Source organism: Phacochoerus africanus, chromosome 11 (assembly GCF_016906955.1).
Source record: "Phacochoerus africanus isolate WHEZ1 chromosome 11, ROS_Pafr_v1, whole genome shotgun sequence".
NCBI lineage: Eukaryota > Metazoa > Chordata > Mammalia > Artiodactyla > Suidae > Phacochoerus > Phacochoerus africanus.
In genome coordinates this window covers 130,595,729-130,612,087 of record NC_062554.1, presented here as the reverse complement: position 1 = coordinate 130,612,087, position 16,359 = coordinate 130,595,729, and the positions used below count along the sequence as shown (strand labels likewise).

General features: G+C 44.3%; 1 protein-coding gene across 2 annotated transcripts in view; it reads right to left on the bottom strand.

Annotated features, from left to right (window-relative positions):
- Positions 1–3,247: 3,247 nt before the first annotated feature.
- The window catches only part of INTS7 (integrator complex subunit 7), a 77,147-nt gene continuing 64,035 nt past the window's right edge, over positions 3,248–16,359 (bottom strand). For both annotated transcript variants that reach the window (XM_047752301.1, XM_047752302.1), the window contains 4 exons: positions 15,248–15,380; positions 10,377–10,475; positions 9,045–9,230; positions 3,248–4,692 (listed from right to left, as the gene is read on the bottom strand). In XM_047752301.1, coding sequence (XP_047608257.1) covers positions 4,405–4,692; positions 9,045–9,230; positions 10,377–10,475; positions 15,248–15,380 — 706 coding nt within the window. In that variant the 3' untranslated portion in view covers positions 3,248–4,404. The remainder of the gene's footprint in view (positions 4,693–9,044; positions 9,231–10,376; positions 10,476–15,247; positions 15,381–16,359) is intronic.

The window sequence follows — 16,359 nt, the reverse complement described above, 5'->3', positions numbered from 1 at the left end:
ATAAGGAAGACAATCCCCAAACTCATCTCATCAGATCTCAATCTTTAGCCAGACCTAAAAAATAAGCAAAGAGGACAATTACTGCACACCAAACCTGGCTGGGCAGGAGACAACTGTGCGGGGAGGTCAGCAAGAGAGCAGGAAGATACAGGAAAAGAGAGTGACCAGAAAATGTTTTGTCAACTGCAGTAGATTTGGGAAAAAAAAAAAAAAAAAAGGAAATTTAGAACATTTAGCATTCTTCACTACAATGTGAAAATCACTAGCTCCAGATCTTGGTATATGAAAGAAAAACACATGATTTACAGTTTACATCTCAGTGACAATTAAACATTAAATTGTTCATAGGATGAGTACTTTAGGCCGGAAGATGCCAGAGGACAGCGGACTAATGCCAGTCAAGCCAACAGAACACAGAGAACCTGTGGAAAGCTTTGTGTTCTTGGGCAGGAGATGAAAAAGAAGGCCACAACCTCCTGGAGTGCTGCTGGCAGGGGCTCTAAGCCAATTCACCAGACTTTCGGCCTTCTCAGGACATCCCGTCATACTTTTACTGGGGGTGACAGATAAAGGCTTAATCCAAGGGTGCATCACACAAAGAACAGGCCCGGGTGGTTGAGCAACACAGGACTGGATTATCAGAAGCAAAGCAAACACAATGCCTTCCTCGCCACCTACACTCTTCCAAGTGAAAAGTTTGGCGTGCCAAAGCATTCCGACGCAGACACCTTATCCAGAAACCTACTCAAGGACTATCTAGGTCCTAAGGCGGTAGGGACCCTTATTTCTTCATTCCTTACTCTGGCACTGTCCCATGCTGTAGGCAGTTGCCACATGAGGCTATTTAAGTTTAACTGAACTACACGTAGTAAGACTCAGCTACACGACGATGATCTTCGATACGCCACAGCTCCGTGGAGCTAGGGGCTGTGTTGGAGAGGGCAGACTTAGAGCATCTCCATCATCACAGAAAGTTCTGTTGGACAGCGCTGCAGATACTCTGCACACCAGGCTGCAGGGCCATCTTATTCTCAATATCTGCAGCCAGATACTGGCACAGAAAGATCAAGTGAACTATCCAAGGACTCACGGCAAGTGAGTCCTATAAATAGAACTTAAGTGGACACCTCTGGGACCCTAGACTGAGGATCTTGTTTGTTCTTCCTGAACCCTATCTCCATGCGAAACATGACCAAGAGCCTCCAGTTGCAAAAGACCTGCTACGTGGTTGGTCTGACCAGAAAGGTCACATCACGAGATCTCTTAGTTATGTCAGACTACAACAGACCTTTAATCTCTAGTTCGTAAATATACCATTGCCATCACCTCTGAGGACAATCAGTATTTTCGGAAAGTATTTTCGTGATGTTCTTTGTACATCTGTCTTCAAAAAAATATGTATATTTTTGGCTGCACCCACGGCATGGCTAAGTTCCCTGGCCAGGGGTTGAACCTGCACCACCACAGCCACCTGAACCACAGCAGTGACAATGCTGCATGCTTAACTTGCTAGGCCACCAGGGAATTCCTGTCTTTAAAGACTTCAATTAAATAGTGTTTAAAGTACTGCAGTGGACAGAAATTTGTTCAGCTCAACATTAAGTGATGTTCTTACTTAACGTACCCAAATTGAGTGTGAGAAAGACAGCTTATACGTGTTTCTAGCAAAGAAAAGGTAACTTCTATTAAAGTTAAATAAATATAATGCTAAGATTAAGAATTCATCTAACACTGTGAAAGACAGTATTAGGGAGGATAATGACAGTAATACTAGTAAGAGCGAACACTTACGTTTTTCTGCTTACTACGTGCCCTTCTAAGTGCTTTATACATGTATTAATCCTTTATCAATTCACTTAATTCTCACACCTAACCCGTGACGTGTTATTATGCATCCTGATTTTGAAAATCAGGAAACTGAGGCATGGAGAGATTACATAGCTTGTCTAAGGTCACAAAGTTAGGAAGATTTAGGGTTTGGAACTGGACTGTAAGGTTCTAGAAGTTTGGGCTCTCAGCTGCCAGGATGTCCCTTAAAGTCCCCCGAACACAGAGAAATCAGTCCTGTCTTCCTAGAATTGATCAGCCAGTGGCCGGTACTGCCCGTGTTTCTAAAGTCGGGGAAGATGTGCATCATCAGCACGTGTACCTTTCTTTCCTGCACGGTTCCTTGAGTGTATGTCCTTTCTCGTCATTCATTAATGCAGTGCTGAAATCATAAACAGCTCCCCCCACTCAAATAACTGTTTCATCGTCGATGCCCAAAACACAGCAGGTATTGTATCAAACACAAAATCTGAGAGTTCTAATTCTGGAGCTGAGGGATATTCTTGAGTAAAATAGCCTTTTTTTTTTGCTTCACAGAGTTACTTTTTACTCCAAACTACATGGATTTGTTTTTATGTTAATAATTCCTTTTCTCCTTGTGCCAGGGACCCTACAGTGCACGTAAGAGTACCCAAATTGAGCTAACAGCTACCAAAAGCCCTGCCTTTCAAGAACACAAAACAGGGGAAGGTCTCAAAGGGTATTGGTAGTTGACAAAATTTGCTTCTTTTCTGGAAAATTCTGCCTTGTAACAGTACGAGAAATCTAAAATTAACACTGCAAAATTTCATTCCGGAAATAGCCACTTTAAAAACAAGATTTTTCCCAATTTATGAAAGAATCTTTCTTTTCCTTTTTGTCTTTACTCTTTCAGTCACCTGACTACAAAAACTCTAGCTTCGAGTCAGGAGGTCCCATCAAATCCAGACCTTTCCTGGACAAGGAAACGGAAGTCTAAAGAGATGAAGGGACTTGTCAGGTCACAGCACTACATCCTCAGAGCCCAGGCGGAACCTAGGCTTTCAGGTTCAGCTGGTTCCACACCTGGTCGGGGGGCAAGGGGTCCTGCACACGTGCCCCAGGCCACCCTGGCAGTTCTCCCTGAGGCTCGCGTTCCCAGATGCTGTCACGCTGTGTGCGCTGAGCACATCGGGACTGCGTCCAAGGACGTCGTTCACAGCGGACGCTGAAGGTTCACACACACCTTGTGGCCATGTCCCTGCCACTGGCGATAGAAGTGCTGTGCTGCCACAACAGCTCACGAAGCCAAGAGATCTCAGAGGGACCCGAGTTGCCCACCAACCACTTCCAACCCTAGCAGCCACATTACTCACACACACACATTCATTTTTTCTCTTTAAACTCTATCCCTCCTTTGAGCCCATGTCAACTTTAAACAGAAAAAGAGAAAACGAACAAAGAAATTGAGAGATTTATTTAAAAAGAAAACTTCCAGGGCAATGCGCCCGCCTCACCTTGGGAGCTGCTTCCAGCTCAAGTGCCCACATCATCAGTGGCTGTAATCCTGTGATCCCTGATGTTTAGAAATCATGATCCCAAAGCACCGAGTGATCCCAAATCAAGAAGTTAAACTCTATCTAGGATACTGTGTTAAGACAAGAAAGTGTATTATTATTAAAATTTTAATGGTTTTCAACCAGTATTGAAATAGGAAAAAAAAAAGGGGTTTTCTGGCAAAACCAGAAAACTTCCATTCCCTGAGCATCCCAGCTAACTGAGGTTGTGTAATAGAGAGACTGCTGTTCCTAGACAATCAAGTTTAGCATTACCTAACTTGCCAGGAACCTAAACCAATCAAAGGAAAAGATCTGCCCTCCTAACTTGAAACGTGAGGATAGGAAATGTGAGCGATTTTTTTTTCACTCTTAGAAACAATAAGAAAACCTCTATTACATATCATCATACACGTCATTAGAAGAAAAACAAACTGTTAATTTCCAATCTTATGTAATTGTTAGCTGCTCTTTGGGTCAATTAAATAGTAAAACAATAAATTAAGATTGCATTAGCAGAGAATAGGTAAACGGGTGAAATGATACAACAGGATGTTTCAAGTCTGCCAGACTCCGTGCTCTTGTAATCCACACGACTGGATGTTTCAGGGGACGCTTTCGAGTCATCTTCTACCACCCTTCTAGGGAACGGCTCAAAGCCCAGCTCAGAATTAGAGGTCTAGGTCAGGCAGCAAGTGATGTATTTTAGTAGAAAAGCAGTCAAATTTACTAATTCAATGATCCCAATATGTGACTTTTTCATGAGGAAAAAGAAGAGGCTCAACAACAGTAAAAGCAATAATAACAAAACAACGCAAGTGTTAAACATGAGAGGAAGGACTTGGTTTTAAGAAGGAATACGGAAAAAAAATCTGGTTAGGAACCCAATTATTTCTCAAACTAAATTTTTAAGAAAAAGTTTCTTTCAGAAGGTTGTATTACAGAAACCAATGAATAAATGGACGCTATATTCTAACTTCCATGTCTTAATCCAAGAAAAAGCAAACTATTTTTGCTAAAGCTGATCCACCCCTGCAAAGTCTGTACTGCGTTTGCTGTGTGGCTAAAACCGAGTGTAGGCATTTCGTTGTTGCTGTTGTTGTAACGGCTGCTGGGCTTGCTGCTGCTGTAGGCGAATCTGCTGGGAATATGGGTCTTCCAGGGATTTTACAAATATGGTCGTTCTGGGGCCAGTCTTCCATACGATACCATTGGCGTCTTTCACCGAAGATTCCACTGTAATGTTGTGTGTACCAAGGACAGCAAAGTTCAGCAGGAACTGAGTGCTGAAGTAGTCATTGTGAGGTTCAACCCTCTGCTCCATCTCATTTGTCATGTTGTCAATGGGTATCTGGAACGAAAGGACTGTTAAATAGTAACAGCGAACATGTCCTGCGCGCATACAGTGCCAGGCCCTGTTGTAAGTGCTGGGTTAAGCCTTGCAAACTGCGGGGAGCCGAGGAGATGCAAGGACTCAAAAAAAAAGGACCCTGCCTGATGGCAGAAAAACCCAAAGGCAAGTTCCTAACCAAGGAAGGGAGCTCACCTGAACGGTACAAGCCGAAGGTGGGCCTCTGGTCAGGATGAAAGCCTGCCTGCACGGGACAAGCCGAGGGCAGGCCTCAAGTCACACAGCTCCCGTTTTGATGTTGCTGGGGAGGAATTGGGGCTTTCCTGGGAAAACCATTTCCATGCTTGCGCTGGAGAACATGGATTGTTTCTCGGGTGACCTAGGCTTTCCTGTTGTTTTATTTGTTATTCAGTTTTCCTCAGTCTTTCCTGATTATTTACTTCTTATTCTTATTTCCCATTCTTATTTTCCTGTGGTGATTTGTGATTTAACAAAGTTACAACAATAATAAAAATTTCATCCTGAAGGACTTTTCCCTATTCATATCCAACTTAATTAACATATAGTGTTTATCTACTAACTAGTTACAGTAAACTTGAGAGTTAGGATTTTAATGAGGTTTATAGAAGTTAGACACATATTATTCTTGACCAAAAGAAACCCAGCTGTGAGTTTTGTCCTTGATTTTAGAAGCTTCTAAGCAGTAGCTAATTAAGTTGATTTATATTTTCTTATACTGTCTTCTGCCATAACGCTTAAAGATATACATTAGTCTAAAAACAAGATTTGTAAAAGCCAGATTTTTGTGTCTGTAACCTCTTCAGCTGTGGGAACTGGCTGGCCATGAGATGGTTTGTGCTCAGTCTCCTCTTTCCCACATGATGTGCTGCACCTGTTTGTCCTTGAATTGTACTCATTAAATTTAGTTAAGTTGAAGATTTTAAAATGTGATGTATTGCTACTGTACCATGTGATCAGAACACAAAGTCTAATAGTTAACCCATGTACTTTTAACACTATGATGTAATCTGCAGTGAAAAACTGTCTATATAATCAACCACTTTTGCCAATAAAATTTGAGCAGTCCAGCGCCCTGAATGAAGGGACAAAGAGGCTGTCTCCGTATTGTACATTCACCGACGCCGTGTCCCTCTCCTATTGGGAAAAAGTGTACACTCGCTGGCCGTTGGAGCTGGCCTCCGGCAGCAAACAACTTGCTTCATGACTGAGGAAACTAAAGCAGAGAGAGTGTAACTTCTCCAAGGTCATAGGGCTAATGAGCAGTGAAGCTGACTGACATCTGAACCCAGGCAGGTTAACTCCAGAGCCTACACTCTGCATCATTAGGCAACACTGTCTCCCCACTATCCTTGGTTAGAAGGAGCTTTCTCAACCCCTTCTTGGGCTGGCCTTTCTTCCTTGTGAAGAGTTCAGAACCCGTCACTCCTAAATATACTCGTACACTGATTATTTTGAGCTAAAAGCACTTAGAAACAACAGATACAAAAAGCACTCTCCGACCTGCCCCTTTTTGCTTGAAACATAAAATTTTTCATGAGAAAGGTACCCTCTTGTACCAGAAAGAGAAGAACACCCTTATCACCAGAGACTGGGACTCAACACTGAAACGGACCTGTACAGAACACCTACGAAAATACCCCTCATCTTCCAGGAGCTCCCCCACTGCCCCAACAGATCTCTTGTCACTTTCCCCCAACTTACTGTCCCTAGCCCCAAGCCCTGTGTCTTGTCATTTCGTTGAAAATTATCCTTTCTGTGCCTAAAAGAAAATTACCCTTTCTGTTCTGGTCTCTTCTTCGGGTCTTCACTCTCCTATGAAGTCTCCCACGTATATGTAAAATTCTAATAAAACTGGCATGCTTTTCACCTACTAATCTGCCTTAATGTCAGTTCACTCTAAGGCCCAACTGGAGACCTTAAGAAGGTAAAAGAGAAATTTCACCTCCGCTACATCTGCTTACTCCACCCCATCAACTCCCAGCTTTATTTACCCTGAGAAAAGGATGCAACCACCTCTTTCGGGGAGTTTAAAATCTAAAAGACTGAAAAAGAAAAAATGCAAAGTTAATGTTTTTTTCCCGTCCTAAGCTAGTCTGACTTTATATTACTTCAGTAACGGAGCGATTCTTCCCTCCTTTACAAGTGAACTTTAGAACTTGTACATTGCTCACTTAAAAATCTGTGTCTTATTCAGATGTGCAGTAGGATATATTATGAAACACAGACTTCTGGACTCACTTCTTTATTTAGCTAGACGCTCAAACCTTTGTTCTTCAAAGGAATGAATAACCCCTGCAGGCATATCCTTTCCCGTGCCCAAGATGAAGTATGTCAAGAAAGACACATTGAGAACACACACACAGGTAATCAGAATGCCTATTTGACCAGATTGCTCTGTTTGTGTGTTTCTGTTGTACTGTTAATTATATAAATGTGCCCTGAAGCTTCATGTCTCAGTAAGCAATTTCATGAGGTCAGTTTTCCAGAGACACTGATCTGTACCACTAATGAAATGAAGTCACCAAGCAATTCCAAGATTTTAGAATTATTTATGTCCTTTTTTGTTTGCACATTCACCTTCTGTCAGATTTTCATTTTCCTAAAGAATATGCCCACTACACAAGAACGTCCTTAAAAGGACCAGAGAGAGGCCTAGTAGGAACTTGATCACTCTGAATGAAGGATGGATATTAGGTTGCAAACTCACCACATGCAACATTACAAGGCAGTCATGTACTACTTGGCTTATGACATCAGCTTCTTGACTCTAACCAGTGCCCAATGCCTCTGGAGGGCTAAGTCAACAATGAGATCAGATCAGTAGCACTTCTTGATTTGAAAATTTTTTTTTTTTAAGCAGTAGAAATTACTATATGCAAGGAACAAAGGGAGCTCATGGTTACTGTTCTTTCAAACCCAAAGTGAGCAGAGAGCTGAAGACAGGGAGAAGTTACCTATGTAAATAAATTCTCCTTATGATCTCCTGTGACAACAGAGACCACTGAAACATAGGAACTGTACTATCAGTGCAGTAAGTGATTTTTTTCATTTTTCACACATATTTACTGAATAGCTTCGTAAGGCACGCTTTGTGTCACGGAACTCAAAAGAGAGGAGAAGAGGAGAACAAAGGCTGAGCCTTCTCAGAGCAGGCGCAGAGGTCTGGAGGGGGAGTCACCCCAGGAGGCAAAGTCGTGATGGCCTAAACCAGACCCTCCCTTGGCTTTTTAGCCTAAAACCACCAAAGAGAATCTAACTCTCTTGTTTTATATCTCTACTGATACCCCTTTCTTTGTTCGGACCTCAGTTCAAGCCCGGCCACAAATAAACCCGGACACAACCAACGTGGGCGTCTGAACAACTCGGTTGATACAACGGTGCACTTGCTTCCTTGTTCCATTTACTGTGAACAAACCAGCAGGAACCGGAAAGAGACATCTGAGGAGAGGAGCAGTCTACATTCGGAACGTTGGTATTTTCACGGGTACAGATTCAGAATCTTAGCTTTGGCTAACAAAGAAAGCATGATTTTGGTTAACCAACCTTGTGACTTCTTAAAGCAGCAAATTCCTAGGGTTATATCCTTAAAGAAAGATTTTACTTTATCTGATCATTGTTAGATGAATGTGATACACTTTTTTTTTTTTTTTGAAAATGCTAAAATTTACTACTTAAAAGAGAGGAAAAATGGAGGTGAGTCTTACTGATTGGGAAGCTGTGGGGTGGGGAGATGAGCACCTTCTCTCTCCCTTCTCCAGGCTTCGGGGTACTGCCTCTGCCAGTGTGATAGGAGCGGGCTCATTCACTGGCAGAGGCTGGTGCTGACTGCCAGGCACCTGAACTAGGATTGCTCATGGCTCTAACAGTAGTGACACTCGTATGCTGATCTCTTTCTTCCTGGACGCTTTGTCTACCAGCTGGTTCAGCCCCCTCAAACCCCAGTATGCTTTTCTTGGGGGGCTGCACCTGTGGCATATGGAAGTTCCCAGGCTAGGGTTCGAACTGGAGCTATAGCTGCTGGCCTACATCACAGTCACAGCAACACCGGATCCGAGGCGAGTCTGTGACCTACACCACAGCTCACGGCAACGCTGGATTCTTAACCCACTGAGTGAGGCCAGGGATCGAATCCGCATCCTCACGGATAGGAGGAAGATTCCTTTACGCTGCGCCATGATGGAAACTCACCCCAATGTGCTTTCAAACTCACGTCCACATGATCCCTTGGGAGGCATCACTACAATCTGCTCATGACCATGAAAAACCCTGGGAGACGTCCATCAATGAGTTGAAAACATCCACACCACAATTTGGCCTCTGTTCTAAATTACCTTGTAGTCTTGTCCGGATTTACTCTGCAGTGTGGAAGAAACATTCAGACAGACAGACTGAATTCTGCGGAAGAGTCCTGGCTTAGATCCGTGCTGGACCACTCCCTCTACCTTTAGCGCCAGCTGCTGGTTACTCTGGACAGCGATAGGCTCTGCAGGGTTCCGGGGGGACGGTGACAAAGCTAGCTGGAATGCCAACATTAAGACAAATGCTAAGAACCAGAAGCAAGCTTCATTCCAACAAACATGCCTGTGCCAAACACTGACTATAGGTTAAAACGTCACTTGCACGCACGCACACCTGGATAATTGCCTGTGCTAGGACAACCAAATAGATGTACCTTAAAGTCAAAGGTTCCTTGTGCCTAATTCCTCTGTTTATTTATTTTCAAATTTTTTCCCCCTTTTCATACCCATGGCATATGAAGTTCCCAGGCTCGGGGTTGAATCAGAGTTGCAGCTGCTGGCCTATACCACAGCCACAGCTATGCCAGATCCTTAACCCACTGAGCGAGGCTAGGGACCTAATTCCTAATCCCCCCCCCCGCCACCCCTTACCCCAGTTATGTTCGAGGGGAATGGAGGATTAGAGAACAGCAAAGGGACTGTTCTCCCAATTTCTTTTTATTTATTTTTTATTTTTATTTTTTTGTCTTTTTGCCTTTTCTAGGGCCGCTCCCGCAGCACATGGAGGTTCCCAGGCTAGGGGTCCAATCGGAGTTGCGGCCGCTGGCCTACGCCAGAGCCACAGCAACGTGGGATCCGAGCCGCGTCTGCGACCTACACCAGAGCTCCTGGCAATGCTGTATCCTTAACCCACTGAGCAAGGCCAGGGACCGAACCCGCCACCTCACGGTTCCTAGACGGATTTGTTAACCACTGCGCCACGACGGGAACTCCTTCTAACCGTACTCATTGATCAGCTCCTCAAAGCTTGTTATTTAAAGATAAAGTGTTTTGGAGGTAGGGATGGTGGTCTTATTGGACCTGATTCATCCTTAGTTGGGTCTGAACAGGCTGAGCAGAAATGAGCTCAGCTCCAGATCACTGTGGATTCCTATGATGAATACCACTCAACTTGCTCTTAAAGACAGGGACACAGCTCCAGGGACCCACGTGCCTGCCACTCCGCATTTGGCACTGTCAGGTAAGAAAGGTGGGGACAGGGTTTAACTCCTAAATCCTGTTCCCTTCACCAAACCACGTGATGAAGAGAGGAAAGGCTTTCAACTAAAGACTGTAAGTTTTATCAAAACCAAAGGTAAGATCCTGGATGCTCCCTGTTTTAAGAAGGCGTTAAACTGTATTAGACCTGAGTTCTTCCTGTATTACCTTGATGCTGGTAGACTGCAGTTTCTGGAAAAAATACCTCTGAAATGAAAGAGGAACCTTCAACAGAGAAATGATGGCATTGCAGAGGCATGCTGTATGCTGGGGGCGAGAAAAGAAATTAAATGAAAATAAATTTCCAGATTTCATCAACAAATAGTTACTTTCAAGAAGTATAAAAACTACGAATGCTCATGATTATTACAAAAGTGCATAGCAATCAGGTTAACAGACATGAACACCCAGGGACTCTGCACATCTGTCAAATCACGCAGGTACAATCAGAGATTTTTTTACTTTATTTTGAAGTATATTCAATAAAAAAATGAAAAGAGAGAAAACCCACATTCCTCAAGGCTAGGCAATGCAGAAAGTCTGCGTTTCTATAGCGCTTAGAGCTACTAGACATGCGTGGTTATTATAGATACTAAAATATAAAGTAACTATCACGTGGTAACGCATGATAAAGAGCATGTATCTGGTTAAGAAGCCACAGCAGAATACTGACATCTAGAGTTCCCACTGTGCTGCAACAGGCTCGGCAGCATCTTGGGAGCACGGGGACACAGGTTCAAGCCCCAGCCCGGCACAATGGGTTGAGGATCCAGCATTGCTGCAGCTGCAGCTTAGGTCGCAAATGCAGCTCAGATCTGATCCCTGGCCCAGGAATTCCATTTGCCTCGGGGTGACCGAAAAAGGAAAAAATATAAAAAAAAAGAGTATTGACACCTGAGGCTTGACACCATATCCCACATGGAAGCTTGGCGTTGATCTGCCTCACGCTTCATCCCATCGCTACAGGGTGCAATGAGGGAAACGTACTGGAATTCAGATTAAGGATGACTATAAAGTCCAACTCTATAAATGGCTGAAAACTGAAATAAAATACCTTCTTTCTAAAATCTATTTCACAAATTTACACTGAGTTTTTAAAATCACAGTGTAATTGCAGAGGAAAAGAATTACTACAATGAGGGAGTTCCTGTCGTGGCGCAGCAGAAACGAAGCCAACTAGGAACCATGAGGTTGCAGGTTCGATTCCTGGCCTCACTCAGTGGGTTAAGGCATAGGCTGGCAGCTGTAGCTCTGATTCAACCACTAGCTTGGGAACCTCCATGTGCCCTAAAAAGCAAAAAAAAAAAAAAAAAGAAGTTGGGTACTACTGCTAAAAGAATCCACTCCTCATGGGTTTCAGGTTATCGAACATTTTGTGCCCAAAAGGCTCACGGTACAAATGCAGGTCTAGGAGTTCCCGTTATGGCTCAGTGGCTAACGAATCTAACTAGGAACCATGAGGTGGTGGGTTTGGTCCCTGGCCTCGCTCAGTGGGTTAAGGATCCGGCGTTGCTGTGAGCTGTGGTGTAGGTTGCAGACGCGGCTCGGATCCCGTGTTGCTGTAGCTCTGGCATAGGCTGGTGGCTACAGCTCCAATTGGACTCCAGCCTGGGAACCTCCATATGCCACGGGATCGGCCCTAGAAAAGGCAAAAAGACAAAACAAAACAAAACAAACAAAAAAAACAAATGCAGGTCTATTGCTTGAGATAAACACAACCCTGGGTCTTAGAGACACCAGGTCTACCCAGGCTTAACTGCTAAAACAGCGCTATTCATTGTCCTGCAACAAGGAATCTGAGATGCATTCGCAAGGACATCCCACCTATGGTGGAACCTTTAATGCCACAAGGTTAAGGACAGAAACATCTTTAAAAGACCCCAAGTGACTTCAGGCTGTTCCCAGGCAAAAAAGCACCATTTTCTCTCTTAAAAGAATAGATGTGAATTGTGCAATTCTCCACCAGGAAAGCAGGACTGCCTCTGAGGCCACTGCCCCCTGGGCACACCTCCCCACAGACTACTACCAAAGTACCAGTCTGGGGATACGAAACCACGTGTTGGTAAACCACAGGAAGCCGAGAGCATCACCAATATTCTTCATCGCCAAACTCCATACTTTCAGCCTTTGTCTTTTCTGACATTTCTGTGGCACCTGACAACACTCTTCGTCCATGAAATTCCACTTATCGGTCCCTGCCTCGCATTCTCTGATTCCTCCCTCCTCCATCGTCTTTTCTAAGACTCTCTTCTTTTTTTGTTCCTTCAGTGTTGACACTCTCCTTAGTCCTTCTGTCCTTCCAGGGCCTTTGTTCTCCACAGGCAATTTCCACCCCTTCCCAGGACTCCAAGCACCCTCCATGCTCGTGGTGACCTTAGATGCATCCCAGTCTGCCTCCTTCTGATGCCAGACCTACTATCTAACTACCCATTTAAAAGCGAACCTTCTTCCACTGTCCCTGTGTATTCTCTGCTTCGGTAAAGGATCAACCACTTGTGCACGTGGTCACCTAAGCTGGAAACCCAGAGGTCAAGTGTCCTACCTCTCACATCTAATTTAAAGAAAAAAACAAAAACAAAACGAAGCCTCGAAAATATTACACATAAATAATCTTTCTCATGTATCTGTTCTTCTCATTCTCACGGCCATTGTATTAATTTGGCCCTTACCTTGGATCACTGGGAAAGCCTTGTAATCCCTCTTCTCTAATCTAACTTCCTGCTGTCCGAGTCATTACCTGTTCTGCTTCTGCATAAGGACCACGTACAATCTTAGCTTACCACTTCTCTCACACACCCTTTTAAAATTCCTAGAGTGTCCCCAGGATAAAGTCCACCCTCCTTAAGACCGTGTTCAAAGCCTTCTGGCCTCTGCCCACCTCACCTAGTCCTGTCTCTCTGGTCCTTGGCCAGTACGTCGCACTGCAGCAACAACACATGGTTCCAGAAGACATCACACTATTTCATGCCTCTGCAATCAAACGTGTTGTTCTCTGCCTGAAATTCTCTATACCCCTTGTCAGCCTGGAAAACGCCCATGCAAATACCTCTTCTGACTGGCAGCTTCGGCCCGTCTGCCCTGCCCTTTGACACGAAATACTTTCTCCTCCGTGCTACAGCTCAATCACTGCACGTATACGGCACTGGTTGTTTCCACATGTTTCTTTCTTATCAGACTATGGACAACTGGAGGGAAGACCCTCTTTATCATTTTTCTCTTCCTAGGATTCAAATACTTGTTAAACTGAATTTCAAGTTCAGAAAGCATCAAATCTATAAAATACAATTTGGAAAGGGAATCAACATTTATTAACAACTCCTTATACGCCAGGCCAGGCACTGTGCTAGGCATTAGGCATTATTCCACTTAAACGTCACAGAAACCCTATGAGGTAGAAATTTTTTCCATGTTATAGGAAAGGACGTTAGTAATTTGCCTAAAATCACAGACCTGCTAAGTGGCAGAGGGAGGATTTGAACCTAAGACTCTTTTCTCTACACTGTGTACCTATGGAGCAGAAAATTCCCATTCTTTCCATTCCATTCGGTGGATTCAACTCCATCAAACTCAAGTTTGTGTTTGGCATCTATGTAGTTTCTTGGAGTGGAGCTTAGAGGAAACAAGAATAATTTAATCGATGTCTCACCCAGATGCGTCTACCCTCTACAGAGGTCATCTCGACAATCTCCCCCAGCAACCCATCTCGGTACCAAACAGCCACCTGGGTCATTTCAATTCAGCAAACATGTACTGACAATCTTATGTGGAAAGCAGTGTGCAAAGGAAAGCATCCATCTGTAAAACCTCACCTAACTCCTTCACTGACCCATCTGTCAATTTCTTCTAAAACACTTGATAAATGGTGAGAGTTCAGAGTGAGAAGCGTGGGCGCCAGCAGACAGACAGCTACAGGGAAAGCCAGCAACCCCCGTAGGGTCAGGGCCAGAGGAACTCTCCAAGGTGTGACGCTCGAAGACCGAGCCATGGGCTGAATGTGCTGTCGTCCCCACACTCTCACGGTGAAGCCCTAACGCCCAATGTGTTGGTATGTGGACGTGGGCCTTTGGGAGGTCATTAGGTTTAGATGAGAACCTGACGGTGGGGCCCCTGTGATGGGATTAGCGCCCTTATAAGAAGAGAAAGAGAGACCAGCGTCCGCTCCCTCTCTAACATGTGAGGGCACAGTGAGAAAGCGGCAGCTTGCAAGCTGGCAAGAGAGCTCTCAGGAGGAAACAAACTGGTTGGCACCCTGATCCTGGATTTCCCAGCCTCCAGCTGTGGAAAATAAATGCCTGTTGTTTAAGCCACTAAGTCTATTTTACTCTAGGAACCTGAGCTGAGTAAGACACTGAAGAATGGCCCAGGAGGGAGGAGAAGGCCTGGGCAGGAGTGTCAGTCTGTCCTGAGAAGGAGACGTCAGGGGAGAAGGTTGAACAAAGAGCAGGAGCTCAAGGCAGGAGGCTGGGATTTGGGAGGCTAAGGGGACAAGCACTGAAAGACAGCAAGGCCACCACCCAGCAGGAACTGATTTAATGGCAGTGGGACAATTGGCCCAGTTCTTTCTGTTTCCATTGGCCAGTGGTTTTCAACCCTGGTGGCACGACAGTATCACCTGGGAGTTTTAAAAATACCAATGTCTGGGCCTCGCAGAGATTGAGAGCTCACTGGTCTGGTGTGGGGCCTGGATATTGATGTATTTTTTTAACAAGCTCCCAAGGTGATTCTAACGTGTGGCCAAGGCTGAGAATAACTGCAACTTCAGTTAAAAAAGAAAAAGAAAAAAAAAAGGTTTTATCTGCGTTCTGGTGGAGCAGACTTGACATGCTACTGTGTGTAGCAGCCACAGACGTGCTGTGGTGGATTATCTTATTGCATCCTCACAACAATACTATGAGGTAGGCACTGTCTTACCCTTGTTACAAAAGAGGCACAGAGGGAAACAGAGAGGTTAAGGTGGTGAAGTCACACAGAGTAAGCCAGAGACAGATTAAAGACTCACTTTCACATAATAAAGACTCAATAAAACAAATGCAACTTGCCATATAAGAAACGGGGGTATATTTCCTATTGAGTGATTCCACCTCCTCCAAGACATGATTATATACAGACATCATTCTTCTCTCATATTCACTATCAGCATGGGCTGCTCCTGTAGATCCATATTCCTGGAAACTGAAGTCGAAATGAGTGTCAATTAATCAACCAAAAGAACAACTAATTTAATGTCTAAATGTTAGGTGCTTTCCACACACTCTTATGTAATCATTAAAATAATGGACGCATTGTTATGTCCACTTCACAGATGAGAAAACGGAGGCCTGCGGACGCCAAGTAAATTGCCTTCAGTCACATAACCAGCAAGTGACAAGCTGGAATTCAAACCCAGACCTGACTTGACTTCGAATGATACAAGTCTTAATCACTTTGTTAGCTACTATAAAAATGTTTCATTAAACCATGTCCCTGTCATGAGGCGAAAGAGACATACGACATTTGAAAAGGTAACTATCAGCAAGGCTGGCAGACGGGTGTCAAATGACCCATACAGATACGCAAGCGATCAATCAAGGGGGAGCTGAGGAAAGTCACAGAGATCAGTCGGGACAAATGGCTATGCAGGCAGGATGGCTAAGATGTGAAGAGTGGAAAGCATGGGGACACTCGCAGCCGGGAAATGACACGAAGCTACAGCAAGGAGGCGAAACGCACAGGAACGTTCAGCAGAGACCTGGCGTACAGAGCACGCTGGGGAAAGTTTTACCTGGATTTCTTTCTTTTTCCTCTACCGCCTCAAACGCAGACATAGTTCAAAAAATATTCCCAAATGAGAAAAGACTCCTGCATTCTCACTAAACTTCAAGAGGGCCATTTGAAAATGCAAGCTAAGCAACTTTAACCGCGTTGGGAGTAAGTCTGTTCTTATTATTCCCTTAACATCCTTTTAACGCCTACTCTGCAGAAAGCACTTCAGCTGGGTACTTTACATAGGTTTTCGTTTATTCGTCACGATCACTCTGAGACAGGCAACATTCGTTACCCAAGTTTATGCATAAGCGGCTCAGGGAGATGAAGTAACAGGTATACAGTCAAAAGGCTGAAGGGTGTGATGAGGACGCACTCCCTCCCAACTGTACCTACAAGTGTATCTGCC